We start from the raw sequence: 16061 nt of genomic DNA, 5'->3' as shown, positions 1-16061 counted from the left end.
TGACAACGCTTCATGAATGCCCAGTTTTCAACCACTAGATCTGTTCTGAATTTCTCACATTCCGCAAGTTTATAACGTCATACAATAAGATGGAGAACATCCTCAGTATGAAGCAGGATGAAAATGCCTCCATAAGGACTGTGTGCTGGTTACATCTGGCACTGTCTGCTGCAGATAGATTGCCACCTGCCAGAGACCCAGAATGGCAGCAGTATTGTACATGATCTGGCCAGTGTGCACATTGGGACTCACCCACTTCTAGTTCTCATCCAGAGTGCATTCTGTTCCCTTGATGGTAGCTAGTAAACAGGAGGTAATTTCCTTGCTATGTTTGAGCTGTTACAATGACAATTCATGGGTTCTGCAGTCAATGTTGAAGACTCCAAGGGCCATTCCCTCCTACCTATATACCACTATGCTTACAGTGTGCTGGGTGGGTTCATCCTGTCTATGGAACAAGACACATTTTTTGCAAAATGTGATTCTGTGATTATAGCCATGTCAGGCTGCTTCTTGACCAGTCTTCCACTTTGGACATCAGTTCCCAAATGGCTGTGAGGAAAGTTGACGAAAGAACAACTTTTCTGTTTCTGATTTTGGTGCCTAGTCTATGGTCTCTCCTGTTCTATTCCTTCTCTGTTTCAAAACACTAGTAATGGTACAACTGAGTGACTTGTTTGGCTACTTTAGGAAGTATTTAAGGATCAATTACATGTGCAGTAAAGGAAAAAGATTTACTTTCTTTAGTTGTTTTAGCTGCAGAGTATTTTGAAGTATAATTCTTTGAGCATGGACTTATCTCAGCTTGTGCATTTTTCATGTATTTTCTGTGTCAGAAGATTTTAGCTTGATCTTGCCAGCAGCATCTAGAAGCTACTTCAATGCGCTTTGCATATTTCAACGTACTTCGCAAGTTTATTGCTTCTTGTTCTTTATGAAATTAAGGTAATCTAAGCAATAGCAGAATACTAACAGAAAATGACCCTCTGAGCTTTTAGACCTCCCCCCACCCCCACCTCAAGCAGGTTCTCACAGTCAGATAACCTCTGCCACAAACCCAAGATTTTTCAGAGAATATTGCAAGATATTTCTGTAAGCAGTTTTCTATTGATAAAGACTGGATTTCAAAAAAAATTGTTACTTTACCCATCTGTGTTGTGCTTTTGAGCCTGCTGTTTTCAGAAATGTATTGTGAAGTGTCAAATGCTCTCTGCATGTTGCCTGCTTCAGAAATTGAAGTATTTGCAATGCAGACCTGACTGAAGAACAAAAGATGGTACCTATATTTTGGCACTCCTATTAACAGACAACTTTATATCCTTATTTGTTTCCAGTAGCAATAAAATTTTCCTGCCACATCCATTGAGCTGCATGGAGCAAGTTACTTCATCTTCTGTGCCATTAAAAGCAATTATTCATTGCAGCATAACTCACAACAGAATCTTCAAACTGTTGCCATCACCGGGGTTGGTTTTCCTATATTGCTCTGGCCAGTGATGTTCACGAGCAGATTATCAAATACTGTAGATACTGGAAGTATGAAATGTATCAGGTAACATTGGATTTACTCTGTAGGTAGGTAGTTACTGTAGACAAGGGAAAAAAAACACTTCTGGTCAATGATCCTTCATCAGAACTGGGCAAGAAACCACGAGTCCTTTCCTGAAGAAAAACTGGGTTAGAAAAAAGCAGGTAATTAAATTAAATTTAGAGGATTCACCTGAAGGTTCCCAGTCCGAGCTGGGATATGATCAGTGAGGCCCCTTCAAATTATGCTGTGGTAAATTATTGCTACAGCAAATTGCTGGTTTGCACTCACTCACAGCCAATCCTTTTTGTTCTTTCCATTCCCACCCCTCAACTTTATCTTCTTTCTAAATTATTCCTCAGTTTTAAAGAAAGGTCATTCATCTAAATTTCTGTTTCTGTTTCTCCTTTCCAGTGGTACTGCCTGATCTGTTAAGTATTTACAGCATTTTTAAATACAATTATGAACATCTAGTTGGACATGGAGTGCTCAATGACAGGTGTGCTTTGGAACCAAGCAGACTAATTCATCCTGGCAACAATCTATGTGCGTGTTGCAAGTGGAATGGCATCATTATATGTGTGCCTGAAGCAAAAAATGTGATTCAAAACTGGAAATATTCAGTCATAGTAATACGTTTCAACCTGGAAAACACTGTAATTGCATCTTTCTCTGGAAAAATGTAGTTTTTAAATGTGATACAATTTCTAGGGAAAACTAAATCAACACTACAACAAATATGGTCCAATCTACACCACACAGAGCAATGGTGTAATTGATGATGGATTTAACCATTTTCCTTTGTTTTTACTTTGAATATTCATGTTAATGTATGCAGGTATAAGCAATTATATAAGGCTGAATTAAGAAAACGATGGCTGAACGGACTTTAGTAAGGTTTTTGACCAGGTCCCACATGACAGGCTGATCTGGAAGGTTGGGTAGCATGTAATTCAGAGGTAGCTAGCATGATGGATTCAGAATTAGTTCAGTGATGGGAAACAGAAGGTCAGTTGTCTGACCGGGGGGGGTCTCTGACTCACGGGGTGCCTCGGGTCGGTGTTGGGACCTCTGTTATTCATTATTGATGTAATTTATGTGGATTTGAATGAAAATGGCAAGATTAGCAAATTTGCTGATAATTCTAAATAAGGGGGTCTTGTTGAAAGTGAAGCAGGTTGCATTGAATTTGCAAAGAGGTTGTGATCATTTAGGGAAATAGGCTGAGGAATGGGAAATATATTGCAACTGAGATAAGTGGGTACTGATGTAGTTTGGACATTCAAACCAGGGTAGGACTTGTGCAGTGAATGGCAGGGCACTGACAAATGTCGTACTTCCGGGCCCTCTGTTTCACAAGTGCGCAGTTTGCTGAACATGGCCTCATATGTAGACAGGGTTGTGAAAAGCATGTTTAGCACACTGGCCTTCAGCTGTCAGGGCATTGAGTTTCAAGTTGAAAATTCAAAGTACATTTATTATCAAAGTATGTATACATCATACAACTTTGAGATTCATCTCCTTACAGGCAGCCACAAAACAAGAAACTCAAAAGAGCCTATTTCAAAAACAGACCAACAACCACCCATTGCAGAGAGAGGGAAAAAATAAAAGCAAACAACAGCATTCCAAATGAAAGTGAGTTCATAAACTCAAAGCCCAGAACAGCTGGATCAGCCCCACAGCCTCAGCTTTAGTGCAGCAAAGAGCAGTGCAAACATCGCGGAGCAGGGAGCAGAACCAGCCGGACCCTTCCCTCCAGTTCTGACACCCTGCCTTTTCAATCCATCTAGCCTGGTGTTTAAATCGTCCAAACGTCGGGTTGTTTCTCGCAGTAAGACCCGGGCTTACCACATTGACAAACTCTCGGCCTGGACTCCACTGCTAGGAGGGTAATGGGCTGAACATGGGTGACTAGGACTAGCAGGGAGGATGCTATGGTTGGCCAATGGGCCTGCTTCCATGCTGTATTACTGTAAGACTCTGTTAAAATAGAGGAATGTACAATGTAAGTATATCATTGGTGGAAATGCTGAGAAGTTGAGTGCTGGCATTTTTGTGTGTGAGTGAAAAAAAGTTTCTCCATATAATGCATTAAATTTTTGTTTTGGTTCATCTGTGTATTTGATTCTGACAGACAACCCTGATGGTTTGAGAAGTGGTAAGAGAATATGAGGCTTAATATAGGACAGGAAATAAAAGTAAATAGAGGCTTGGCCAAAAGTATCCTCAGAAGGTCAAGTGACTAAACAAGTGAATGACAGTTGAAGCTCTTAGAGACATGAAAAAAAATGTTGAGGAACTTAAAAAGCAATGTAAAACCACATACCCTGAATAAGAATACAGATGCTGTCTACAATTTCTCAATTTTTATTGATTTCTTATGCTTAAACTAAGTGCAAAATTATATTTACTTCTGCCTATTTATCAAACTTGTTTTCTTGCTCACTGTCTGAAGTATTGTCTGTGAGTTGAAGATGAAATTGAGAATGACAGAAGCAGTGGACACAAAAAGTGTGGCACCTTAGAAGCAAATGACAAGATAAGTGAAGTGATAGTCCATATTTACAATACTATGGGCAGATGTCCCATGGCATTACTGAGGCAGCCAGATTATCCTTGTTTTTCAAAATGCAAGAATATTTTAGCACGTAAGGCACAAAGTGGAGTGTTTCCTTTTAGCCTGCTCAATCTAATTGCTAAATAAACAAGCCCTCCAGTCACTCAGCACTTAATTAGTGTTAAATTGGAGAGAGATTGAGAATTTGAGCTTCAGCTCTAAAGTACACAGTGTTTTAAGGCAGCATTTGCATTGCAATGTTTTGGCTCAAAATTAGCTGTGGTACAGTTTTGTGTCAGTCCAGCTTCCATTACTTAGCTGTTGCTGGACTGAAATGCTTAATGGCCCTGCCCCAGAGAAAACTGTACATGCATGAATACATGTGTGCATAATGCTTTTGGGAATACTTAGCAATGTTGATATGGAGAAAATTGTGGTATATAAGACCAAAAGACATAGGAGCATATTTAAGACAGAGCCTGCTCTCCCATTCAATTATGGCTAATTTATTATCCTTTTCAACTCATTTCTTTTGCCTTCTCCCCATAAATTTTGACGCTCTTACTAATTAAGAACCTATCAACCTTTGCTCTAAATATACTCAATGACTTGGCCTCCACAGCTCTCTGTTGCAATGAATTTCACAGATTCACCACCCTCTGGCTAAAGAAATTTCTCCTCATCTCTGTTCTGAGGCTGTGCTCTCTTATCCTAGACTCCCCCCACTATAGGAAACATCCTCTCCATATCCACTCTATCTAGGCCTTTCAGTAATTGATAGATTTCAGTTAGATTCTCCCTCATTCTTCTAAGCTCCAGTGAGTACAGGCCATTCAGCAGTCTTATCACAGTTGGAAAGAAGCTGTTCCCAAATCTGGCTGTACGAGTCTTCAAGCTCCTGAACCTTCTCCCAGAGGGAAGAGGGATGAAAAGTCTATTGGCTGGGTGGGTCGTGTCCTTGATTATCCTGGCAGCACTGCTCCGACAGCGTGCGGTGTGAAGTGAGTCTACGGACGGAAGATTGGTTTGTGTGATGTGCTGCGCCGTGTTCACGATCTTCTGCAACTTCTTTCAGTCTTGGACAGGACAACTTCCATACCAGGTTGTGATGCACCCTCGAAGAATGCTTTCTATGGTGCATCTATAAAAATTAGTGAGGGTTTTAGGGGACAGGCCAAATTTCTTTAGTTTCCTCAGGAAGTAAAGGCGCTGGTGGGCCTTCTTGGCAGTGAACGCTGCTTGGTTGGACCAAGTCAGGTCATTTGTGATATTGACCCTGAGGAACTTAAAGCTTTTGACCTGTTCCATTTGCGCATCACCGATGTAAATTGGGTAGTGCAGTCCGCTACTCCTTCTGAAGTCAACAACCAATTCCTTTGTCTTGCTGATGTTGAGGGATAGGTTATTGTCTTCGCACCACGCCACCATGTTCTTAATTTCCTCTCTGTACTCAAATTCATCATTACCCGAGATACGGCCTACAATTGTTGTGTCATATATGGGCCTACAAATAATAGCCAAGATGTTGGTTGAGATTGCACTGGGAAAGGCATGTAATAAGGGTAACAACACAATTGTAATGGGAGACTTCAATGTGCAAGGGATGGAGAAAATCAGTTTGGTGTCAGATTGCAAGAGAGGAAATTTGTTGAACGCCTATGAGATGGCTTTTTAAAGTAGCTTGTGCTTGAGCCTACTAGGAAAAGGCCATCTTAGATTGGGTGTTATATAATAACCCAGATCTTATTAGGGAAGTTAATGTAAAGGAACTCTAAGGAGGCAGTGATTATAATATGATTGAATTCATACTGCAGTTTGAGAGGGAGAAGCATAAGTCACATGTATCAGTATCGTAATGGAATAAAAGGAATTACAAAGGCATGAAAGAGGAACGTCCAAGTGGATTGGAGAAGGATACTGGCAGGGATGACAGCAGAGCAGGGATGGCCGAAGTCTCTTGGAATAGTTCACAAACTGCAGGATAGATAGGTCCCATGGAAGAAGAAATTCTCAAATGTCAGGAGTAGGCAATTGTGGCTGACAAAGGAAGTTAAGGAATGCACAAAAGCCAAGGAAGAGCATATAATATAAGGTAGCAAAAGTAAGTGGGAAGTTGGATGATTGGGAAGTTCTTAAAATCCAACAAAGGGTAACTGAAAAAGCTATAAGAAGGGAAAAGATGAAATATGAGGGCAAACTAGCCAATAATATTAAGCAGGATGCTAAAAGATTTTTCAGATATATGAAGAGTAAAAGGGAAGTGAGAATTGATACTGCACCACTGGGAAATAATGCTGGTAAAGTAGTAATGATGGACAAAGAAATGGCAGATGAACTTAATGGGTACTTTGCATCAGTCTTCACTATGGAAGACACTAGCAGTGTGCCTGAGGTCTGTGAGTGTCAGGGAGCAGGAGTGAGTGGCATTGCTATTACAAAAAAAAATGCTAGACAAACTCAAAGGTCTTAAGATGGATAAGTCACCTAGACCAGATGGACTACATCCCAGAGCCTTGAGATTGGTTGCTAAAGAGATAATGATCTATTGGTCATGATCTTTCAAGAATCACTTGATTCTGGCATGGTCCCAGAGGACTGGAAGATTGCAAAATGTCACTCCACTCTTTAAGAAGAGATGAAAGCAAATGAAAGCAAAACACAGTCCAATTAGCCTAACCTCAGTGGTCGGGAAAGCATTGGAGTCTTTTATTAAGGACGAGATTTCGAGATACTTGGAGACTAATGATAAGATAAATCAGGTCAGCATGGTTTCTGTGAAGGGAAATCTTGCCTGACAAATATGTTAGAGTTCTTCGAGGAAGTAACAAGCAGGATACACAAAGGAGAGGTAGTGAATGTCATTTACTTGGGTTTTGATAAGGTGCCACACATGAGGCTGCTTAACAAGATAAATTCCAATGGTGTTACAGGAAAGATACTGGCATGGATAGAGGAATGGCTGACAGGCAGGGGGCAGTGTGTGGGAATGAAGAGGGCCTTTTCTGATTGGCTGCCAGTGACTAGTGATGTTCCTCAGGTGTCAGTATTAGGACCGCTGCTGTTCACATTGTTTGTCACTGATTTACATAATGGAATTGATGGTTTTCTGGCAAAGTTTGTGGATGATACGAAGATAGGTGGAGGGGTAGGTAGTACTGAAGAAGCAATGCGATTGCAGCAGGACTTAGACAAAATTTGAAGAATGGGCAAAAAAGTGACAGATGGGATACAGTGTTGGGAAATGTATGATAATGCATTTTGGTAAAAGGAACAATAGTGCGGACTATTATCTAAATGGGGAGAACGATCAAACATCAGAGGTGCAGAGGGCCTTAGGAGTCCTCATGCAAGACTCTCAGAAGGTTAATTTACAGGTTGAGTCAGTGGTAAAGAAGGCAAATGCAGTGTTGGCATTTATTTCAAGGGGAATAGAATATAAAAGCAAGGAGATAATGCTGAATCTTTATAAGACACTAGTCAATAAGAGTATTGTCAACAGTTTTGGGCCCATATCTCAGAAAGAATGTGTTGTCATTGGAGAGAGCCCAAAGGAGGTTTACGAGGATGATTCTGTGAATGAGCTGGTTAACATATGAGGAGCATTTGGCAGCTTTGGCCTGTACTGACTGGAATTTAGTAGTCTGCTGGGGAACTCATTGAAATCTACCAAATGTTGAAAGGACTAGATAGGGTGGATGTGGAGAGAATGTTTCCTGTGTGGAGGTATCCAGAACTAGAGGGCACAACCTCAGAATTGAGGGATAACTTTTTATAGCAGAGGTGAGGAGGAGTATTTTTAGCCAGAGTGTAGTGAATCTGTGGAATGCTCTACCATAGACTGTGGTGATGCCAAGTCCATGGGTATATTTAAGGTGGAAATTGATAGTTTCCTGATTAGTCAGTACATTAAAGGAAATGGTGAGAAAGCAGGTATATGGGGTTGAGTGGGATCCGGGATCAGCCATGATGAAATGGTGGAGCAGACTCAATGGGCTGTATGGCCTAATTCTGCTCCTATATCTTATGGTCTTATCCTTCATTAGATAAGGGGCCCATAGCTTCAAGTATGGTCTGATCAATTCTTTATAAATTCTCAGCATTACATCCTTCCTTTTATATTCTAGTCATCTTGATATGAATGCTAACATTGTATTTGCCTTCCTTACTACTGAATCAGCGTGGCAAGTTAACCTTTAGGGAATCCTGCAAGAAGATTTCCAAGTCCCTTTGCACCTCTAATCTCAAAATTTCCTCCCCATTCAGGAAATAGTCTGTCCCTGTATTCCTTCCATTATAGCTGTGCACTTTCAGCAATTTGTGATGTATATATTCAGAAAGGATGTACAGAGTACTTTGCATCAGTATTTACCATGGAGAAGAATATGGAGGATAGAGAAATAAATGTGGTGCCCGCTAGGGCATTTCAAGATAAAGAAGATTGTGTTTGACATTAAGTTGAGTAAGTCCCCAGGGCCTAATAGGATATCAGAATCAGGTTTATTATCACCAGCATGTGTCGTGAAAATTGTTAATTTTCATAATCGGGGAAATACCACAGGATATTGAGAGAATCAAGAAATAGGATTACTGAGGCATTGACCAATATCTTTGTGTCTTCCCTAGCATATTTTGGCAGGTAACTAATGTTGTTCAAGAAGAAAAATAAAGATAACGCTGGGAACGATAATCCGGGAAAATCATAGTCTAATCAGCAACAGTCAGCCAGTCTTTCTGTAGGGCGAGTCATGTCTCACTAATTTCACTGAGTTTTTCAAGAAGGTGACAAAGATAATGCTGTTGATATTGCCTATATAAATTTTAGTAAGACACTTGACAAGATCCCACACGGGAATCTCATCCGCAAGATTAAGATGCACGGGACCAACAATGAACTGGCTGTTGGGATTGTGAATTTGTTTGCCCAAAGAAAACAGGAGTGGTAGATGGGACTTATTCTGTAACTAGTGGTCTCTCACAAGGATCTGTACAGGGACCTCTGCTGCTTGTGATATATAAATAACCTGAATGAAAATGTCGATGATTAAATTAGTAAGTTTGCAAATGATACAAAGATTGGTGCTGTTGTAGCTAACGTAGAAGAATGCCAAAGGAATCAATGGGATATAGATTACTTGCAGATACAAACCGAGAAATATCTGATGGAGTGTAATCCAGCCAGATGTGCTTTGGAAGATCAAATATAAAGGGACAATGCATTGTAAATGGCTAGACACTGGACAGTGTTGACGAGTGGTCCAGGTCTATAACTCCCTGAAAGTAGTTACACTGGTTGATAGAACGGTAAAGAAGGCATTTAGTATACTTGCCTTTATTTGTTGAAGAACTATGTTCAAGAATCAGGACGTTATGTTGAAATCTGCAACAATAACAAATATTACAGGAATTTCTGGTATCTTCCCCTTTCCTTTCCAATCTTGCAGGAGGGTGTTGGCCCAAAACATTAACTGTTAATTCATTTCCGTAGATGCTGCCTGGCCTGCTAAATTCCTCCAGCATTTAGTGTGTGTTGCTCAGGATTTCCAGCATCTGCAGCATCTCTTGTGTTTATTACAGGAAATTGCTACTTTTTGTCACTCTGTTATTCTAATAGCCATAGTTTTTCGCTTGAGAGTGAGGAGAATCTGCATTCAGGAAAAACTGAAAATGTCTTTTTCCTGTCAACTAATCATAAATATGTGAGTAGACAGCATGATTCATTGCAGTCCCCCCCCCACCCCACATTACCTCAGCAGCAAAATACTGTGAACTTATGTTATTTTACATTGACTCCATGAATAAAAATGATCATGAGTTTAACATTTCTTGCCTGGGGGTTTCCCTTAATTAACATATAATTAATCATGCAAAAATGTTATAAGCTAGGTTTAATGAGGAAGGACGTAATCTTGATGCTCCGCTGCTCATCTTCCTGACACAGATTCACCGACCTGAAAGTAACTTCCTCGTTTTTTTCCACAATCTGTAGGTAATGTAGATATACTTTATTCTCATTAATGCCCCCTGCCAAGCTGCATTGGTCTCTTGAGGAAAAAGTATTCTGATGTTACATACCAAGTTGTCTTTCTTTTATTCATTTCTTTCAGTGGCACTCAAATTTCAGCATCAATAAGGAGCCAGTTCTTCTTTTGCAGTGCACCATTAAGTTGTAAAAATTGGATGTACCCTGATGATATAAGAATAGCCTTGTGGAAGCAACTAGCCTGCCATGTGCTTTAAATTTGGTTATTTCTGATAAGTTTGTTTTCCCCAAAGCATTATCTTGGAGAAGGTAAGGATAGCATTCTATCTTATATTTTGTGATTTAACTTGTTATGAAATTATGCCATGGCCTTGTTGAAATTCTCAGGGTTTAGATAATGGAGTATCCACAAACATGCACTGTAGGTACTGGAGCACACTTATACTGCTTAAGACTTTGAGCTGGCCACCCTGAGAGTTGGCTTCATCTTTCAGAAAAAATCAGAGCATCTGATCTCAGCAGCTCCAACGTAAGGGAATTCTTATGAGAGTGTCTTGCCCCATTCTCTGTGAAACCTATTAATAACCTTTGAGGTCAGAGCACTTTACATTAGGTATTGGTTTCCAAGCTTAAGTCCATACTGGTTGCATCACAGTCTGGTATGCAAGCACCATTGCCCAATAACAGAAAAGTCTACAAGCCCAGTCCAAGATGGGCAAAACCTTCCCTGTCATTAAGCACGTTTACAAGGTGCACTGCCACAACGAAACAACATCCATCAACAAAGACCCCCATCATCCAGGCTGTGTTCTCTTCTCACTACTACAGGAGCCTTAGGTCCCACACCAGCAGATTAGTAAGTCTTTACTTACTAACTTTGATCAGTAAGTCTGAAACTTATGCCACACTCGTTGATAACATTATTGAAGCGCATAATGTGACCAAGAAATGTTGCAAGCATTAGGATGAATTATGAAGAGAATTGTTCAATCCATTATCCTGATGAATGGAACTTTAACAGGAAGTAGCGCAAAATGACAAAATGTACACAAAATGTTTTTTTTAAAACAGGTACAGATGTGTTTCTTCTTATTCCAATTTCTACACTTAAATCAATGTAAAATTCAAGTATATTGTTATCTGTACAAGTACATTATGCATAGACTTACTTGTAGCTGCACAACAGGCACATTACATCACATAAGCAGCATTCACAGCAAACAAAAATTATACACAATTACAACAAAAAAAGTTCATTCTAGTGCAAAATGATCAGTTGTAGAGTTACAAAGCAATAGAAATTAGGGCTATCAGCAGGAATTCTGCAGATGCTGGAAATCCAAGCAACATACATCAAAGTTGCTGGTGAACGCAGCAGGCCAAGCAGCATCTGTAGGAAGCGGTGCAGTCGACGTTTCAGGCCGAGACCCTTCGTCAGGACTAACTGAAGGAAGAGTGAGTAAGGGATTTGAAAGTTGGAGGGGGAGGGGGAGATCCAAAATGATAGGAGAAGACAGGAGGGGGAGGGATAGAGCCGAGAGCTGGACAGGTGATAGGCAAAAGGGGATACGAGAGGATCATAGGACAGGAGGTCCGGGAAGAAAGACGGGGGGGGGTGACCCAGAGGATGGGCAAGGGGTATATTCAGAGGGACAGAGGGAGAAAAAGGAGAGTGAGAGAAAGAATGTGTGCATAAAAATGAGTAACAGATGGGGTACGAGGGGGAGGTGGGGCCTTAGCGGAAGTTAGAGAAGTCGATGTTCATGCCATCAGGTTGGAGGCTACCCAGACGGATTATAAGGTGTTGTTCCTCCAACCTGAGTGTGGCCTCATCTTTACAGTAGAGGAGGCCGTGGACAGACATGTCAGAATGGGAATGGGATGTGGAATTAAAATGTGTGGCCACTGGGAGATCCTGCTTTCTACCAGTGGCCACGCATTTTAATTCCACATCCCATTCCCATTCTGACATGTCTGTCCACGGCCTCCTCTACTGTAAAGATGAGGCCACACTCAGGTTGGAGGAACAACACCTTATATTCCGTCTGGGTAGTCTCCAACCTGATGGCATGAACATCGACTTCTCTAACTTCCGCTAAGACCCCACCTCCCCCTCGTACCCCATCTGTTACTCATTTTTATGCACACATTCTTTCTCTCACTCTCCTTTTTCTTCCTCTGTCCCTCTGAATATACCCCTTGCCCATCCTCTGGGTCACCCCCCTTGTCTTTCTTCCCGGACCTCCTGTCCCATGATCCTCTCGTATCCCCTTTTGCCTATCACCTGTCCAGCTCTCGGCTCTATCCCTCCCCCTCCTGTCTTCTCCTATCATTTTGGATCTCCCCCTCCCCCTCCAACTTGCAAATCCCTTACTCACTCTTCCTTCAGTTAGTCCTGACGAAGGGCCTTGGCCTGAAACGTCGACTGCACCTCTTCCTACAGATGCTGCTTGGCCTGCTGCGTTCACCAGCAACTTTGATGTATGTTGCTTGGATTTCCAGCATCTGCAGAATTCCTGTTGTTTACACTCAAATCAACGTGAGTTAATCAGTCTGATGGCCTGGTGGAAGAAGCTGTCCCGGAGCCTGTTGGTCCTGGTGTTTACGCTGCAGTACCCTCTCCCTGATGGTAGCAGCTGAAATAGATTGTGATTCGGGTGACTTGGGTCCCCAATGATCCTTCGGGCTCTTTTTTCACACCTGTCTTTGTAAATGTCCTGAATCATGGGAAGTTCACAACTACAGATGCACTGGGCTGTCCACACCACTCTCTGCAGAGTCCTGCAATTAAGGGAGGTACAGTTCCCATACCAGGCAGTGATGTAGCCAATCAGGCTGCTCTCAGTTGTGCCCGTGTAGAAAGTTCCTGGGATTTGGGGGCCCATACCAGACTTCCTCAACCGTCTGAGGTGAAAGAGGCATTGTTGTGCCTTCTCACCACACAGCTGGTATGTACAGACCACGTGTTGGTGATGTGAATGCCGAGAAACTTAAAGTTGTTTACCCTTTCAAGCCCAGATACATTGATATCAATAGGAGTTAGCCCATCCCCATTCCTCCTGTAATATTTGGTAAAAGATCATAAATAAAAGTATCTCTAAAATGCTATGATCGCTAACTGGACAGCTGTTTTTAAAACAAAACTCCACTTGCTGTTGTCATATGTTTGCTTGCTGGTAGCAGCAACAATATTCTATAACTACCTAACGTTCGAAGCTTCCTTATACCTATAACAGAGGCTAATCGGTCCATCAGGTCCTTGATCAGTCACAGAGAGCAATTGCATTAGTCTTTTTTCCATCTTTTTTCCCTCCTTTTTTTTCCCTTTACCCTCGCAATCCACTCTCGTGCATTGTCCTCAAATCCTTGTTTAGTCTTTTTGCTGTTTCCCTACCCTAAGGAATAATTTATGACATCAAGTTAATCTACAGCATGTTGTGGCAATGCAGAAGGGAAATCAAAACTCCCAGAGGAAACCACATAAGGTGATCATGAGGAAAACATTCAAACTTTACTGAGAGAGAACCCAAACAGAAGTTCCTAAAGTGCCATTCATTGGCCTTTCACTTTATTTTTCCTTCCCATTTTTCTGTCTGGCTTCTCACACTGATCTGACCGTCTCTGTTTTTCTGTACTACTCTAACAAACCTCCACCATAAAAAACAGTGCTGCATTACTCTTTTGGGTATTATGCAACCTTTTGCACTCAGCACTGAACAATCCAGTTTCAAGTATTTATCTTTTATTTCATTTCACATTACCTGTTTTCACAGTTTTTAAAATAATTATTCTACCTCTTATTTTCACTATCTCCTTTCTGATTTTTCTACTATTACTTCCTTTACCGCTTTTCACCATCCATTGTCACCCCTCTGCCATTTACTCTCTTTTGCCTTTTGCGCCAGAGTTTATGTTCTCTCCTCCCCTGACCATTTTTAGTTTTGTGAAGTTGTTTTATTTCTGACACTGTTCTGAGTGAAATATATTCAACCTCAGATATTAGCCTTGTTTCTCTACATAGAGATGCTGCCTGAGTTGCTGAATACTTTAACATTCTGTTTTTTAAGATTTCTGACATTGGCAGTATTACATAGTGATAGAAAAAATATTGCTCTACTTGTTCACCTTTATAATTTATTTTGTGCAGCTGACATTCATTCCTGAAGTATTTTGTGATTGTTGATTGTCTAAAGTTGCCCATTATCTTTCAGACAAGAAGCACTATTAGCAGCCATCAGTGAAAAGGACGCTAATATTGCTCTACTGGAACTCTCCTCATCTAAGAAAAAGAAGACACAGGAGGAGGTGGCATCACTGAAGAGGGAGAAGGATAGATTGGTGCAACAGCTCAAACAACAGGTTAGTTTCTTTCTGTACCAGCTAGTCTATACTTTGACCCAGACAGCCATGCAGAGGAATTACTTCATTTAACCCTGGTACCCTGTTAAATTGATCAAAATCAGTTTGAGTTGCTGTGCCTAGATTGTTTTGCATCTTGAAGCTAAGAAGCTTCAAGTTGCATTCAAGGACAACAGTAGGTTGAAGCTTCCTAGCCCGAGGATTACTCCAGACTGATAATTTCTGCTATGTCTCCAAGATTCCTGCTCTGCTTCATTAGGGAAGCTCTCTCAGCCTCATGTGGAAGGAGAGAAAACTTCAATGCACAGGAACAAGAAGAGTAGGCATAGGTATTTACTTTTAAATTGTAAACTTCTCCAATATTCTGGCATTCATGGGATGTGCACATCCTTACAAGGACTTCCTTAGCAATTCCATGCCAAGACATACCAGCTGCTGTTTTGGAGGATCTCTGTGGAGTCCTTGCAGAACAACGATGCCTATGATGTCTCTATTCTTCATCAGCTTGTCTAGGTTCTTTTGACTCTACCCCCCAACCAAGAAACTGCCATCTATTCCTTTCCAAAGTTGTAACATACAACCGTTCAGAAGGTATGGTCACCTCTAGGTGAGATGTTTGTAAAACCCTTTAAATATTCACTGCAAAGATTCTGCACACAAGACTAGATGCCAGCAACTGCAAGAATTTGCAATAGATAAATAGAGAATGCCTCTCTGAATCTGATACAAAAGTGTTACCAAAAGTAACCCAATTAAGCTGTTTTGTCAGTGTTTCAACTAAGCGCCCCAGTCTTTATGAGAATTTTATAAATAGATGATTTAAAATCCAATTTTAACTTCAGTGTAAGAAAATAAGTTATTTGAAATGTTACAGAAAACTCTAGATCTAGATTCGAAAGACCTCTGCCTAATCAGAAATCTGTACTGGAAACAAACTGTCTCAGTATAAATAGATGGAGAAGTGAGACAGTTTACAAAAATCAAGAGAGGCGTTAGGCAAGGGTGTGTTTTCTCCCCTGATTTATTTAATGTGTACAGTGAGACAATATTACAAAAAATAAGAGACATCTTGGGAATCAAAGTTAGCGGTGAAAACATCAATAATTTCAGATATGCAGATGACACTGTGTTAATTGCAAGTACGGAGGAAGAACTACAAAACTTAATTGATACAATTGTTGAAGAAAGTGCAAAATTGGGTCTATCTATCAATTGCAAAAAGACAGAATGTATGGTGATATCCAAAAAGGAGGAGAATCCTATATGCAGGCTGAGAATAAATGGGGAAGACATAAAACAAGTACAGAACTTTTGCTATTAGGAAGCTGGATGACATCAGAAGGCAGGTGCGACATGGACATCAAAAGAAGAATAGGGATGACAAAAGACAGCTTTATGAGAATGAAGAGTATACTAACCAATACTAAACTAGGCATGACAACCGACCTCAGAGTACTGAAATGTTATGTTTATCCAGTTATGTTATATGGCTCATAATGTTGGACAATATCTAGTAACATGAGGAAACGAATTGAAGCAGCAGAAATATGGTTTTTTGAGGAGGATGCAAAGAATCATGGACGAAATGAATATCTAATGAGGATGTCATGAACAGAGCAAAGACAAAAAGAGAA

The 16061-nt window shown here is 40.7% G+C and overlaps 1 protein-coding gene across 4 annotated transcripts in view; it reads left to right on the top strand.

Annotated features, from left to right (window-relative positions):
• LOC134351632 (ELKS/Rab6-interacting/CAST family member 1-like) overlaps positions 1–16061 on the top strand; it is a 784451-nt gene that overhangs the window by 464551 nt on the left and 303839 nt on the right. For all 4 annotated transcript variants that reach the window (XM_063058045.1, XM_063058044.1, XM_063058043.1 and 1 more), the window contains one exon: positions 14280–14427. In XM_063058045.1, the coding sequence (XP_062914115.1) occupies positions 14280–14427 (148 nt within the window). The remainder of the gene's footprint in view (positions 1–14279; positions 14428–16061) is intronic.

Source organism: Mobula hypostoma, chromosome 9, assembly GCF_963921235.1.
Source record: "Mobula hypostoma chromosome 9, sMobHyp1.1, whole genome shotgun sequence".
Lineage (NCBI taxonomy): Eukaryota > Metazoa > Chordata > Chondrichthyes > Myliobatiformes > Myliobatidae > Mobula > Mobula hypostoma.
Note: the sequence above shows the minus strand (reverse complement) of the source record. Positions and strands in the feature narration are given on the sequence as shown.